Source organism: Prinia subflava, chromosome 8 (genome assembly GCF_021018805.1).
Source record: "Prinia subflava isolate CZ2003 ecotype Zambia chromosome 8, Cam_Psub_1.2, whole genome shotgun sequence".
Taxonomy (NCBI): Eukaryota; Metazoa; Chordata; class Aves; order Passeriformes; family Cisticolidae; genus Prinia; species Prinia subflava.
In genome coordinates this window covers 14,377,349-14,391,665 of record NC_086254.1, presented here as the reverse complement: position 1 = coordinate 14,391,665, position 14,317 = coordinate 14,377,349, and the positions used below count along the sequence as shown (strand labels likewise).

At 59.4% G+C, this 14,317-nt stretch overlaps 2 protein-coding genes across 3 annotated transcripts; one reads left to right on the top strand and one right to left on the bottom strand.

Annotated features, from left to right (window-relative positions):
- Nucleotides 1-340: 340 nt before the first annotated feature.
- RNF126 (ring finger protein 126) lies at nucleotides 341-7,894 on the top strand. Its single transcript, XM_063403352.1, has 9 exons — nucleotides 341-496; nucleotides 3,125-3,183; nucleotides 4,418-4,481; nucleotides 4,993-5,234; nucleotides 5,776-5,844; nucleotides 5,928-5,997; nucleotides 6,203-6,296; nucleotides 6,731-6,846; nucleotides 7,076-7,894. The coding sequence occupies exons 1-9, from the start codon at nucleotides 422-424 to the stop codon at nucleotides 7,226-7,228; spliced, it is 942 nt and encodes a 313-aa protein (XP_063259422.1). The 5' UTR covers nucleotides 341-421; the 3' UTR covers nucleotides 7,229-7,894.
- Nucleotides 7,895-9,330: 1,436 nt separating this feature from the next.
- FGF22 (fibroblast growth factor 22) lies at nucleotides 9,331-13,971 on the bottom strand. 2 transcript variants are annotated; one of them, XM_063404856.1, is made up of 3 exons: nucleotides 13,535-13,971; nucleotides 10,693-10,796; nucleotides 9,331-10,461 (listed from the first exon to the last, which is right to left on the bottom strand). In XM_063404856.1, exons 1-3 carry the CDS (start codon nucleotides 13,935-13,937, stop codon nucleotides 10,267-10,269), a joined length of 702 nt encoding a protein of 233 aa, XP_063260926.1. In that variant the 5' UTR covers nucleotides 13,938-13,971; the 3' UTR covers nucleotides 9,331-10,266. The 2 variants fall into 2 exon arrangements, with proteins under 2 accessions (XP_063260926.1, XP_063260927.1); XM_063404857.1 differs by having other exon boundaries at nucleotides 9,331-10,458.
- Nucleotides 13,972-14,317: the final 346 nt, after the last annotated feature.

Genomic DNA, 14,317 nt, shown 5'->3' with positions numbered 1-14,317 from the left:
GTCAGCCTCTCCACACATCATTTTTTGCTCTTCTTTTAAAAATTAAAAATTAATTTAAAAATTAATTTTTAAAAGCTCGGCGGTTCGGTGGGGCTGAGAGAGGGGTCAAGAGCCAGGGGGTGGAGAGGAGAAGGAAGGATGGGGGGGGGGGTTTCCCAGAATTAAGGGGGGGTTCCCGGAATGGAGAGGGGTTCCCGGAATCGGGGATCAGGTCCGTCCGCTTTCCCCGGCCACGCCCCATCACCTTATATGGACAAAGCACCGCCCACTCACGTTGAGTGACAAGCCACGCCCCCTATTGAGCCACGCCCCATCGGCCTTCGGTCCCCTCCGCGTTTGCGCCGCGCGATGTCCCCTGTCCCCCGTCGGCCGCCGTCGGCGCCGCGGCGCGCGCGGGGGGCGGGGCCGGCGGGTAGGGAAGATGGCGGAGGCGTCGCCGCAGCCGGGCCGGTTCTTCTGCCACTGCTGCTCGGCCGAGATCGCCCCGCGCCTGCCCGTGAGCGGGGGACCAGGGAGGGTCGCCGGGAAGGGCCGGGAGCGCGGGCAGGGCCGGGCGGGGGCCCCGAGGGGGCGGGCACGTGGAGGCGAGGCCTGAGGGGCCCAGGGGGCCCGAGCGGCGGGGAGGCGGGGGGTGCCCCGTTGGGGCTCCACCCATGGCACCGGGGCTCGGGGGCGTTGAGAGGGGCTGCGGGAAGCGTCCGTAGCGAGGGAACGGGGCTGCGGCGACCAGGGGAGAGGGTCTGCGGAGGGAACGGGCGAGCCGCGGCGGGGGCGGCGCGGCGGGGCCCTGCTCGACCCGGACGGGGGGGCCCGCGGCGGTTCGAGCGCTCCGGTCCTCCCGTGGGGAACGGCTGGGCCCCGCCGCGGAGCCGGCCTGGGGCGGGAGTCGGTCCGGCAGCAGCCCAGGGTGCCGCTGTGACACTCCCAGCCCGGGCAGCCTGATCCCGTCTGGTGCCACGTGAAGCCCCGCGGGGCGGTCGGGGGGTTCTGGGTTGTCTTTCGGGAGGGTTTAATGGACACGACAAAAGCCCCGCGGTGGTGGCGGCTGGGGCACAGGGAGGTGCACGGTAATGCTGAGATAGAAATGCTGTGTAGGCACCTGGGCGGGTACTTTAATCACACACCAAAATCCGCTGTGTGTGGAGCTCGTCCTGGTGTGGGTGGAAAAGGAGTGTGGGCTGTTGGGGAGGATCTGGTGGATCACTTGCTCCCCTGCTCGGCTTCCTGAGATGTTAAATGTGATTTGGAGAGTCTTGCTGGTCTCTTTATCCTGACACTTTTCACAGCACCTTGTCCCAAAGGCCATTGCTGGTTGTTGGCACTCAGCTTGAAAAGCCTCTTTGGACAAGCAGAGCTGTCCCTGCCGGGGTGGTTGGTTTGTGACGCATGGTTTGTCCTTTTGCCCTCTTGTTTGGGCCAGGGTGGGCCATGCTGGGGGCTCCCAGCTCGTGTGTAGGAGTGAGGACAAGCCCCTGACCGTGCTCCTGCTGAGCTCACATGGGCAGGAGCCAGGAGGTAACCCAGAAAATCTGTTATTTATTTCTGTTCAAACGCCCCGTGCTGGGCCGTGCTCACACCTGGTTGTTGCACTTGGCTGGGTACACCTGGCTGTGCCAGCTGGGCACTCTGGGCCAGGCAGGGAGCAGGTCCTGTGTTTGGGGGCTCAGATCTGTGAGTTCATGAACTTATTTTGGGGATCCAGGTTCACTCGGGTTCCACTCGGGTTTCACTCGGGTTTCACTCACCATCTGCAGGCGCAGTAACCAGAGCTGCCAAAGGAGGGACTCAAACAGCCCGAGAAACAACAAACTTTGACATTTGTGCTGTTCCAGCTGCAGAGGAATGTGCTGATCCCTGTGCTGGGAGCTGGCTGGGAGCACACACAGAGCACACACAGCAGGAGCAGGGTGCTCAGGCCATTCACCCCCGTGCCGTGTGTCCCCAGCAGTTTGTGCTGGTGGGAAGCAAAGCAAAGGGGGTTTCATGGGCTGTGGTTCCCTGTGCTCACACAGCAGTCCCTGAGCTCAGACCTGGTGGCACTGGTGCAGAAATGGTTGTTTCACAGTGGCAGACAGGGAGTCCTGCGTGGGAGAAGGAGCAGCCACCTCTTCCAGGCTGTTCCTGAGCCTCAGAGCTCCTGTATCTCCCTGGGCACATGCAGTGGCTCCAAGCTGTGCTCCTTCCCTGGGGCTTTGTTGGCTGCAGGGGTCAGAGGAAGGACCCCAAGGGCCTTATGAACAGCCTCAACTCCTTGGGGGAATCCCTCAGGCTGGCTACGGGCTGTGCCAATTCCAGCACAGCAGCAAAAGGAAGTGGCATTATTTTTAGAAGCTCTTAAATGCTTTCTGTGCTCAGCCTCGCTCTGCCAGCACAGGGATTTGGGGTGATGTGTGCTTGCTGTGGGGCAGGGGATGGGATTGGCTCAGTGCTGCTTCTTGAGCACTGGAAAGTGGAACAGTTCTCTTTCAGGGTCTCAGTGTTCTGCTGTGCTCAGGACAGGGTGGTTGTAGAGGATGAATCCCTCACAAACCCCTGGAATTGTGAGGAAGTGGCTGTCACAGGCGCTGAGCACACTGAGCCTCTCTGTCCTGGCACGCCCAGGGGACTGGGGTGGCAACAGGTCTGCAGTGAGCTCTGGGTGTGGGAGTGTGAGGTCCTGGCTGCAGGATGAGCTGGAGTGTCCCTGTGTGCTGTGAACCCCAGGCTGTGTTAGTGACAGGGACCAGTCACCTCCCTGAGCACCACCCTGACCTTGCCAAGTCCCTGCTGCCGTTCCCACATTATTTCCTGCTCCCCAAAACACGCAGCTGGGCCAAAGTTTGAAGGCTGCTGCACGGGGAGGGTTGGAGGTTTCACTTTCACTTCACTGGAACTGCATCAGCTGGTAGCTAATGCTGTGTCTGTACTGGGAATTAATCAGCATCACCCTCATGATTCTTAAGCTGAGCTCCCACAGGCTCAGGCTGAGCTCTGGCCTCACTGGCTCAGGAAGCCAAAAGTTGGGGTTTGGGATCACTCTGGGACCGTGGCATTTGCTGGGGATGGCAGGACCCTCCCACCCTGTCACACCCTGCAGCTCTGAGGTGCCACGTCCTCCTCTCACCCGGTGTGTCTTCTCCTGCAGGACTACATCTGCCCACGGTGTGAGTCTGGTTTCATTGAAGAGCTTCCTGAGGAGCCAAGGTAATGTGCTGCCCCAGGGGCTGGTGAGCCAGTGAGCCCAGGTTGCTTTGCTCTCTTCTTATTTGAAAGGCAATGTTTGATATAAAATGCACCATTTCTGTTGCTTCTGCCCCAGCTTTGGCTTGTCTTTCCTCACTTTTTGAATACAGTGCTTTGTTGGCGAAGTTAGCAAGCACAGGCCAATCTGCCACGGCATTGCTGAGGGGCAGAGCAGGAATGGTTTGATTTCAAACATAAAGAAGTGGTAGGGAGGTTTCCCTGGTGCTGTGTGGTGGCTCTGACCTGATCTGAGTCACCAGGGCAGAGATAACCCCAGAGAGAGGGATCTGGGAATGGTGAGCGCATGAACACCTCATGTAAGTAGCGACTGTGTTGGGGATGAACAGCAAAATGTTGTGGCTGAGACTTTGGACTCTGCCCTGGAGCAGTGAGCTCTGCGTTTCCGTGCTGCTCTGCTGCCACTGGTGGCAGAAGCAGCAGAAATGTCTTAAAATGTTTCAGTCGTGTTTGTGGGGCTCCAGCTGTGCTCCAGGACAGGCTGTGGGCAGTGCAGGGGCCAGGGGGAATGGTGTTGCTCCCTGCTGATTGTGATGGTCTGCATGGCCTGGGGCTTCTGCATGGAGCAGGTGATGTTTGGTTTTCCCTGGAGCCCAGAAATCCATCCTGACTGATCCTGACTGTTTTGGTGATTCCTTGTGACCTTGGCAGAGTCACGTAGTTGCTGAATCTCAGTGGTTTCGGTACTGTGAACACAAAGCTTAGTTCTGAGCAGGAAATGTTCCTGCAGCTCTGAAAGCAGAAGTCTGACAACATTTAGAATTTTCTCAATATCCTGAGCCGTTGGGTTACGTGCCTCTGCAGTAAAGAAGTTTCTTTGATTCAAGATTAGACTTATGTGTCTTGGGGTCACAGCGATCAGTGTTTGTGCTTTAAGTCTTCCTGGTGCTCTGGAAGATTAGCTGGTGTGTTTGAGATGGATTGTGGGGGAAATCCTTGCTTGACATCATGGTCCAGGCACTTCTCTGCAGCCTCATGAGATCTAATAGGGTAGGGAGAAATGAGTGAGGATGTGGGAAAATAAAAGGGGAGGGAAAATTTATGCAGACAATCAGAAAATCAGCAGCTGAGGAGGGAGCAGGTTCTGTTGAGCTGCCTCTGCTCTGGGATGGGAGGGGGGCAGAAAAGCCTTGGAAGCTGCTATGAGAAGATTACCAGTGCTTTTCATTCCCTATAGGAATGCTGACAATGAGACCAGCTCCTCTACATCAGCCACTGATCAGAGCAGACATCCTTTTGAGGTGAGCAAGTCCTTTCTCTCTTCCAACACTTTCTGAAGCTTTGCTGTTGGATTGAGTATTTTTCCAATGGTGCGTTGTTTAAACATTACCCAGATCATGACAGAATTTGGAAAGGAGGAATTAATATCCTCCACATGCTGCTCCTGAAATCTCTGCATACCATATTTTTGCTGCGTGTGTTATGTAGGACCATCGTAGCCGATTCCCGTCGTGAGGGGGCTCAGCAGGATTCGGAGAGCAGGATTTGGGTGTGTTGCTATGCAGTAGCCTCAGCTCACAAGCAGCAGTGACACACCAAAGAGAAACCAGGGAACTGTGATTATTTCTGCCTTCGTGTGCAGTTCCAGTGTCTGTTCCTCACTGAGCTGCTGCCAAGGGCGCTGGTGCCAGTGTCACCCCAGGCCCGGGGTTGGCTGTGGGCAGCTGCTGGGACGCCGTGGGAGCCGAAGGCTGTTCCTCCTCTTGTCACAGTCTGTTCTCTGCATTCCCTCCCTCCCTCTCTCCCTCCCAGAACGTGGATCAGCACTTGTTCACCTTGCCCCAGAGCTACGGCCAGTTTGCTTTCGGGTTCTTTGACGACAGCTTCGAGTTTCCCTTCGCCTCCAACGTGCAGGCGGAGGACAACCGGGACTCGGAGAACCGGCGGGAGCGCGAGCACCAGTCCCGGCACCGCTACGGCGCCCGGCAGCCCCGCGCCCGCCTGGCCACGCGCCGAGCCTCGGGCAGGCACGAGGGCGTGCCCACGCTGGAAGGGTGAGAACCACTCTGGGACCTGGCCCCTGAACCCCGCCAGGCTGTTCCTCACCTTTTCTCCTGGCTTACGGGAACAGCGTCCCAAAGATCTCCAGCACTGCCTCTGCGTCCCACCTGAGCCTGTTGGCAGCTTGGGGTCTGCTGGGGCTGTTTCAGCTAAGCAGTGACAGGGACTGTGGCTGGGAGTTTGTCCTGTAGTGGGAAAATACTCCCTGGTTGTTGCCAGGTGTTGCAAAAATGTTGTACTTGCTGTGAGGGGAAGCAGAAGAGAACACCAGACCGTGCTTGTGTAATTGCACACTGGGAGCCACTCGCCATCATGTCAGGAATTGTCCCCTAATGAATCAAATACTGAAACTTTATCAGTGACTGATCATTCCATAAGCTGCTATTGCAGTTGCTGTAGGGTATTTTTAATTGCCACATTGTCAACAATGTGACAGTATTCAGCTTATTCAGCCTCTCCCTCCACGCTGGGGTGGCTGGGCTGGGAGCCAGCAAACTTTAATTCTTACACAATCCTGGTTTTCTTGTCTTTCAGAATTATCCAGCAGCTGGTCAATGGAATTATTGCACCGACCACAATTCCAAACCTAGGCCTGGGCCCTTGGTGAGTTGGAGGATGTGCTGCTCTCTCTGACAGTGTCTCCTTGGTGCTCCAGGATGAACTCACTTGCTGTCCTTGCTCTTCAGGGGAGTCCTGCACTCAAATCCGATGGACTACGCCTGGGGTGCCAACGGCCTGGATGCGATTATCACACAGGTAAAACTGGGATTCACTGCAGTCTCCATCCTCCTGCAGGAGGGGCAGCACCTGTGGTGCTGCAGAGATCAAGGGGCTGCAGGGACTGGAATGGGAAAGGGTCCCCAGTGCAGGGCTCAAGTGCCCTGGCTCAGAAAACGAATGGATTCTGTGTGCTGCTGGGCTCACCTCTCTCTTCTGCCTGCCTGGCCGGTTGTTTTTCCAGTTACTGAATCAGTTTGAAAACACTGGACCGCCTCCAGCGGACAAAGAGAAGATCCAAGCCCTCCCCACCATACAGATCACACAGGAGCACGTAGGTACGTGTCTGCACCATGGAGTCGTGCACAGAGTGCTCCCTGGAAGCTCTGTGTAATGTTTTCTTGGGACTTGAATTTTGTCTGCTTGTATGTTTGAGGTATAAAACATTTCAAAGTGGGCACAGAGCTGAAGGGGCTCTGTTACACTCACACAAAAAAAGAGCAGTGTAGGCTGGATGGATTTACCCTGGGGGGGTTGTGAGAAGTTCAGTGTGGATAGAAATAGAAAAGCAGAAGGGAAGGATGGGGCATACCCAGGGCAGGGGGAGGTGGGGTGATGGTGTGGGGACTGCACAGCACCAAGCTTTCCTCCTGACAGGGATGGAGCAGTGGCGGGGAAGGAGAGAGAGGGTGATGAGTCCCGAGTCAGGGGCTTTGCTCGTTGTTCTCTCCTCCTTTGCTCAGCTGGGTTTGGCTTCCCCTGTGCGATGCAGATTCCGGGTTGGAGTGCCCTGTGTGTAAGGAAGATTACACAGTCGGGGAGAACGTGCGGCAGTTACCGTGCAATCACCTGTTCCACGACGGCTGCATCGTCCCCTGGCTGGAGCAGGTGAGTGCAGAGCTGTGCCTGGGGCACACAGCACTGGGGGCTCTGTCTGATCCTGCTCCCCTCTGTAAATATTTTCCTACCTCCATGACAAGGCCTGAGCACGGGCAGCCTGTGGTCAGAGGATGGAATGTCATCCCAGCCCATTCCTCGAGTGCTGCTCCCCTATTGTGTTTCTAATCCCGTTTCCCGTATTTCTTGTTTTGTTTTTTTTTTTGTCTGCTCCCCAAAGCATGACACGTGTCCCGTCTGCCGGAAAAGTTTAAGTGGACAAAACACTGCCACAAACCCCCCAGGACTCACAGGGATGAACTTCTCGTCATCCTCCTCCTCCTCCTCTTCCTCCAGCTCACCAAGTAATGAAAACTCATCGAACAACTCATGAATCTTAACGCACCCTCTGTCCCCGGGGCCCTTCCAGTGTTCCCCCTCCCTCCCTGGCCACCACGAGCAGCCAAAGGGGCTTCCAGAGCAGAGCAAGGGGAGGGGACGAGGCAGGAGCAGTGGCCCCAGAATTTCCTTTTGATTTCTGAAGACACGGAGACTCTGGGTTCTTCAGAGATGAGAAGCCTCAAGTTCTGTGATGAAAAAGGGGGGAAAGAGCTCTGTCTGTCAATAAAAACATCCTCTTTGCGTGGACTTTACCCATTGCAGTGCGAGGCTGCTGCGCTCCCCGGCTGGGAACCCCGAGGTGCTGAGCGAGTGGTTGAATCCCGAATGGAAAGGTTGTTTGTATGGGTTTGAATTTGAGATCCCTTTCTTTTATTTCTTTTGCTCCTCCTCCCCTTGGATACTATCTTTTCTGCTTTGGAGATTGAAGGCTAAAAATGGAAGCATAAGGATGTTGCCTCCCCTCAGGATCGCCATCTGGGGAGGACCAGTAGCTGTCACTGAAACAGGAACTCTCAAGTAGACCCCGGGATCCTTCCCTGTCCCATCTCGAGTCCCATTTATTTCTCTTTATAACCTCGCCCGCTGATACTCAACACTGAAAGGGGTTTTTATAATCTTAAATTATTACTGTTGTCAATAAATGGACGTTTTAGCTCTGCGAGCCGTTATGCATGATTTGAGGAAAGCTACAGGGTAAGCTCTGAAGCCACCACCAAGCTGTCCTGCCTTCCCCGAGCAGGCTGGGCCTCTCTGAGCCCTCCTGTGTGCTGGGAGTTCTGGTGGGAGCCACTGCCAGCCTGTGGATCACTGCACAGGCAGCCAAGGATCGCAGCTGGAAGCATCCTCGCCTGGTGTTTTCTATTTTTTACACCTTTTTCCCCTTGCAGTCCTGCCCCTGTCGCAGCTGGGGCAGGCTGTTCTGCTGAGCCGACACAGGACTGGGTGTGCAGCAGAATGAGGACCAGCAAATCTCATTGTGATCGAGTAATTACCAGGAAAACAACATTTTGGAGGAGAAAAAAAAAATGTATTGCAAAGCTACTTAAAATAGAGCTGATTAAAACAAGGAGAGAGGGACAAATATCCAGGTATGTTTGTGACTCAGTTTCTGTGACCGAGCTGGAGCTCAGAGAATGACAAGAATGTCACTGGAGAGAGCAGTGCCTCCCTGCCATGCCCCTGCTTCCTGGGCCCTGAGGCATGAGAGGAGGAGCTCTCACCACCCATCACTGCCACTGGGACCCCCTTCCCCTCACAGGGATTTGGGGTGGTCAGGAGGTCTCCTAAAGGGCTGGGGGTCTGTGATGGTGCCACATCTTGGGACTGCTCTGTGGCAGAGGCCAGAGCAGACAAGGGAGAGCCTGCACCCATGGGAGCTGCCAGGGAAAGGGGTGGAGGGTTTGGCAGTTTGGGGGGGTTCCCTGCCTCTCCCGTGGCTCTTGGGGCCCTGGGAGTGGGCTGGGGCTGCTGGGGAAGGTGCTGGCTCCAGCAGAGCTTGGGTGTCTCTTTTAAAGCAGCATCACCCCAGGACCTGGCCCTTCATCTCTGAAAGATGAACCTCCTGTAGGAGGGGGAAGGATGGTTTGGCCTTTCTTGAACCGTTTCAAAATGCAAGAAGTTGGTTTGTTGGAGAAAGTGCCACCAGCTGTGCCAGGGCCAGGGGCTGGCAGGGAGCGACTTGCCCGGACTGTTTTTCTTCCTTGGCTCGGCTGGGCAGCGTGGCGGCGCCTTTCATCTCACAGGAGGGTTTATCTCAGGACTGGTGTGTCGGGGTTAATGGCTCATCCTCTGCCAGGGGTTGAGCCAGAAGCCTGGGCTGGTGAGGTGGGTGGCAGCAAGAAGGTCCCGGCTGAACCTGCACGTGTCCATCGGCTGACCCGACACCGAGGGAAGGCTTTGCTGTTTAGCTGCCAGAACAAGAGACCTGGAAAAACCTTCCCTGTCCCACTGTGTGTCAGCTGTAACAGTGGGTTCCTGGCTCCCCCAGGTGTTTGGGGATTTCTCATGTGTGAGCAGTGCTCAGATGGGTTTTGAGTGGGCTGAGCAAAGTCCTGGGTGGGTGCATGGGAGCTGCTGCCCACCTGGCAGGGGCTCACCACAGTCACCACATGGTTAATACAGCGGCTGTTCCCTCTCAGACTCGTTTGGAGCTGGTTGGGTCAGAAATGGAACGAGTTTGGTGGTTTTTGCTGGGGCCATGGCTCTGTCTGACGTGACAGTGACCAGGATGCTGGGCCTGGCCACAGCAGGCGTGAGGTGGCGCAGGGATGTACCCTGGCCAAGAGGCTGAGGTGCAGCTGCTATTCCTGGCCATGTTGCCCTCCAGGTGAGGAGCTGGTCCTCACCTCTGTCCACTGTCCCAGCCCTGTTTTTGTTGGGGATGAGGGCGCAGAGCTGGGCAGCAGAACTGACTGGCAGTGGCTGTGGCCAGGGGCAGCTCCAGAGTTGTGTTTGCCTGAGGATCTGGGCTGACTTCTGCTCCTCCTGCTCCCTCCTTTGTGCCACTGAACCACCACTGCTGTTTTCCTGCAGGGTGGGTAGGGGTCGATGAAAAGCTGGATGTGGCAAAGGACCAGCTGGGCTCCCTGCCAGTGGCAGCAGGGATGACACTGGTGGCTGCAGCCACAACCACACAGGAGCCAATCCCTCTCATCCCAAGCCAAGTTCACCATCAAAGCTCCAAGACCTGCTCCTGTTCCATACCATGAACACAGCTTTAATTGCCACGGGTGCTCGGACACAGACAACCTGCTGGTACATCCCAGCCCTGCAGAGATGCCATTAGCAGATCGTGGCCCCTGCTCCAGTCGCTCTCCCAGGCTGCACCACACGGGCTCTGCACCAGGGGAGCAGTGGGAGAGCCACAGCCCTGCACAGCTGAGCCTGGAGCATCTGCCCTCCACACCCATCCTCGGCCGTGCATTAAAAATAAAGCAATAAATAGCAAAAAATAGATATGTACATAAATAAAATAACATCTTTTTTGTTTGTTTTGTTTCCTACAGGACCATCCGGAGCTGCCCACGGTGTTCAGCTGACGAGCATGGGGAGGAAGTGTGTGGAGAGGTGCTGCCGGCGTGTCTTGCCCCCTCTCTGTGGCCTGCCCTTGCTATTGAGGGAGAGGAACATGGGGCGGCCGCGGTGCCGCCAGCGCAGCGACGCGTAGGTGTTGTAGCCGTTCTCTTCGATGCGCTCCGTGAACTTGCAGTTGGGGCTGAACTCCTTCTGGCAGGAGAGGGAAGGGGGTGAGGGGTGGCTATGCTCAGCTGGGACCCCAAGAGCGGGGCAGGGCAGGACCCTGGCTCCTCCCTGGTCCCCGGGGGGCAGAGGGGCTTGGTGGGTGCAATCCCCTGCTGGGGAGCAGGTCGGGGCATGGGAAACCTGGACCCTGTTCCAGCTCTGCCCTGAGCCTCTGACTCTGGTGCAGTCCCTCCCAGGAGGCAGCGTCCGACCTACCGACCCGTAGAGCCTCCCCCGCTTGTTCATGGCCAGGTAGAAGCCGGTGTGCACCGCCCGGATGGCCACGACGCCCACACGCACCGACCGGATCTCCACGATGCCTGCGGGACAGGGAAGCATGGCAGGAGCCAGGGAGGGATGGGTGACCTCCCCGACCCTGCCACAATGCTGGGTCTGTGGCCACAGTGTCCCTCCAAAGGGAGGGAGTTGCTAATCCTCACCCAGAGTCACGGCAGCCAGAGGAACAAGGGCTGCTTGCCCAAGCTGGGAGTGGGAGGGGGAACCTCTGATCCAAGGAAGGTTTGATCTTTACTCCTCTCCTCCCCAGGGTCCAGCCACTTCCCAGGAGCCGGGCTGTGCGGGAGCAATGCCAAGCACAGCCTCATGTGTGTCCTCCCTTCACTGGCAGCTCTGCCTGTGCATCCATCCCCAGCGTGCCCGCAGTGCCCCGGGGGCCTGACCTGCCTCCCACGCAGGGCACCGAGGCTGGCATGGCTCCTGGAGTGGCAAAGTGTGCATGGGGGTGACAACACACATCGTTACAGTGGATGAAGGCACACGGGCAGAGGTCTGCAGGGGCAGGAATGGGCCAGGACAGTGCCGTCTGTGGATTGCCTGGTGGCACAAGCAAGGACAAGCAGCCCCATGCCCAGCACTACAGGCTGGCGGGTGGAGGAGCACTGCAGGACCTGAGGATGAGCCCGGGGGGTGGCTGCAGCCGGGCTGTGAAGCCACAGCTGGGCTGGCGTGTGTGTGCCCCGACCGCCGAGCTCCGGCTCGGCCGCTAATGGGAAAGGCATGTGGTCAGACCAGCGGCTCTGGCACGGGAAACACCCAGAGCATCATCAGGGCCTCTGGATTCCTGCACTGCCTCACGCCGGCCAGCCCGGAGTGCCGCTGCCCGCCCTGCCTCCGGCCAGGCACACGGGGAAGGGGAGAAGGTATGTCCAGTGAGAGCAATGTGGGCAGGGCAGCAGGAAGCGCTGGAGTCCCAGCAGGATCTGCCTATGAAACCACTGCAGGGGCTGCCCCGGCTGGACAGGGTGAGAGGACACACACAGGCTCTGGCTGGTGGTGGCACGCACATCGTGGGGGCTGCAGCCCCTGGGCAAGGGCTTTCATCAATCTCCTGGCATTGCTGGCATTCCCCGGGCATCACCTGCCTGCAGGAGGCTGGGAGGGGACAGGGTGGATCAGCACTGGAGCAGCGTGAGGGCTGCTGAGCGTTCTGGGGATTTTCAGCCCAGCTGCTTCGGTGCTGCCACCGGTCCCAGCAGCCACCGGGACCTGCAGGTCCCAGCCAGGGAAGCCACTGACGAGGGCTGTGGAGGAGAAGGGCTGAGCAAATGCCTGCGAATCCATCCCACTTGATCACTGTCTGAAGCTGCTGCTATTTATAAGGACTTGCGCTCTTCTAAAAATAACCCCCTTCTGTTCCCAGTGCTCCGGCCGGCTCTGCCGCCCTTTGTTTGCAGGTGCCTGGCCAGCACCTGGTCAGAGCCAGCTCCCAGTGCTCCCAGTCTCACACTCAGCCCCAGAGGGGTCTCGAGGGTTCAGATGCAGGGCTTGAGGTGGGGGAGTCCCTGGAAGATTCCCCTGCCACCCTAGAGCTGCCAGTGGGGCTGGTCCAGCAGCTTCTGCGAGGGCTGTGGAGCGGAGCCCGCGCCCAGCCCAGGCGCACACAGATAAGCAGAGTGAGCCCCATGTACAGCCCGGAGCTGCTCCGCCTGCCAGGCCCCATGGCCACACCATGGAGGGAACGTGTTGGGGTGCTTTGTGCTGGCAACGTGCCTGGTCGGGACTCCTGACAGCCTCTGACACCACAGGAGGGTTCCCTGGGCTGGGCTTGGCTCCCATGTCCTGTGGCTGTTTAGAGACATCCTGTGCTGGCCAGGAGAAGGGACAGCCCCTGCTGGATCAGGACATGGGCTGGGGGTGCTGCAGCCCTCCTGCCCCAAACCCCAATACCCTGTCAGGGCACCTGGGGGATGCATGAGCATCCCAATATCCTCCTCCTTGTCCAGCTACTGTCCTGCCAGCCTGGTGCTCCCATCCCTGTCCCAGGGGCTGGGACCCCGCTGCACCCCAATGGGTGGCTGATACCCACTGGGCACTTGCAGCACTGAAATCATACAGTGACTGCCACGTCCCTGGGGACTCTGTCCCTCTGCCCACCCGACTGTCTCTATGTCAAGTCCCTACCTGCCCTGCAGGCAGCAGCTGCTCTATGATCCCCTCTGACAGAGATGTCTTGCTGTCCCCATTCTGGGACCAGCATCACCGCAAAACTTCCTACATCCCCCCTCCTCAGCCTTTCCCCCCCGCAGTGTTAGTGAGGGAACAATCAGATCCTCCCAGTCCATAGGGGAGGCAGGGCATCGTGAACGGGCAGGACGAGATGGGACAAAGGACTCCCGAGAGACCCCCTAGGACACCCCATCCGCTGGGAAAGCAGCGCCGGGTCCCCGGGCAGTGCCCGCCGGTGTCCGCGCCCCTCTCAGGTCCCACAGCGCAGTGACGGGGGCGAGCGCAGCCGGTTGTACTCCGGGAGCGGCGTGCCCCGACCGGCGGGGACTGCAGGCATCCGCCGCTCTCGCACCTCCGGAGGACCAGGCACTTCAGCTGAGATTTCCCCAGAGGGAAGAGCTGCAGGCTCTCTCCGGGCCGGGCATGGAGGGGTCCTGTCACCGACTCCGTCCAGCCTCCACCCCCGTCCAGCCCCGGCAGCGCCCGCCTCTGCCGCAGCCCCGGCAGCCGGCGGGATCGGGCTCTCGCCCGCCGTGGGCGGCTCCAGATCCCGGCTCTCCCCCGTGCCCGTCCCGGTCCCGTCCCTACTCACTGCCCGGCCGCTCCCTCCAGCGCGTCCCCTCCACGCCGCCGCCGCCGTCGATGCGCAGGAAGAAGCGGGTGGCGGAGAAGAGCCGCCGCCAGCGCACGTCGCCCTCCAGATGCCCGTAGCTGCGGGGAGGCCGCCGGCCGGTCCCGGTGGCACTGCCCGGCCCCGGCCCCGGTCCCGCCAGCACGGCGAGTGCCCCGGCGAGGCAGGCGGCGATGGCGGCGGGGCCCCCGCGCCTCATGGCGGCGGGCGGCGGGCGGGCGGCGGGGGACGGGCGATGGGCCATGGCCACGGCGGCGACCGGCGACCGGCCCCGACGGCGCGAGCGGCCGGGGATGGGCGGCCGGGGGCGGGGCAGTGGCGGCGAATGGGCGGGGCGGGGGCTGGGGCAGTGCCTCCCATTCATAAATCGGCTCCCCGACGGCTGTCCCGGGTCACCGACCGCAGTCACTCGCCTACGACCGCGGGGTGTCCGGTCGGGGGCGGCACACTCCGGTATCCGCCGTCAGCCGCGATGGGCGGGCAAGGGACGAGCGCCGCGGGGACAGTGTGGGGAGAGATGGAGGGTGCGGAGCTGCTGTGGCCCGGGACCTGGGGACTGTGGTGTCTGTCTGCGGCCCGACCCGAGACCGGCCGAGCTCGAGCCGGAGAGGTGCGGGTCAGCCGGGCTCCACTGTGCTCCGCCACTTCCCGGACCCTCTGCCGTGTCCCGGGATCCGCGCTCGTCCCGACCCTCCCCGTCGGGGCCGCCACGGCCGCCAGGGGGCGCGGAGCGAGGCCGCGCTG

Bases quoted from the DNA above. Each gene is read 5' to 3' on its own strand.
- RNF126 (XM_063403352.1), top strand. From the start codon at position 422: ATGGCGGAGGCGTCGCCGCAGCCGGGCCGGTTCTTCTGCCACTGCTGC. The intron at 3,184-4,417 runs GTAATGTGCTGC...CATTCCCTATAG, and splicing joins GAGCTTCCTGAGGAGCCAAG to GAATGCTGACAATGAGACCA. The intron at 6,297-6,730 runs GTACGTGTCTGC...TGTGCGATGCAG, and splicing joins GATCACACAGGAGCACGTAG to ATTCCGGGTTGGAGTGCCCT.
- FGF22 (XM_063404856.1), bottom strand. From the start codon at position 13,937: ATGAATGGGAGGCACTGCCCCAGCCCCCGCCCCGCCCATTCGCCGCCA. The intron at 10,797-13,534 runs GTGAGTAGGGAC...CCTGTCCCGCAG, and splicing joins CTGGAGGGAGCGGCCGGGCA to GCATCGTGGAGATCCGGTCG. The intron at 10,462-10,692 runs GTAGGTCGGACG...CTCTCCTGCCAG, and splicing joins GGGGGAGGCTCTACGGGTCG to AAGGAGTTCAGCCCCAACTG.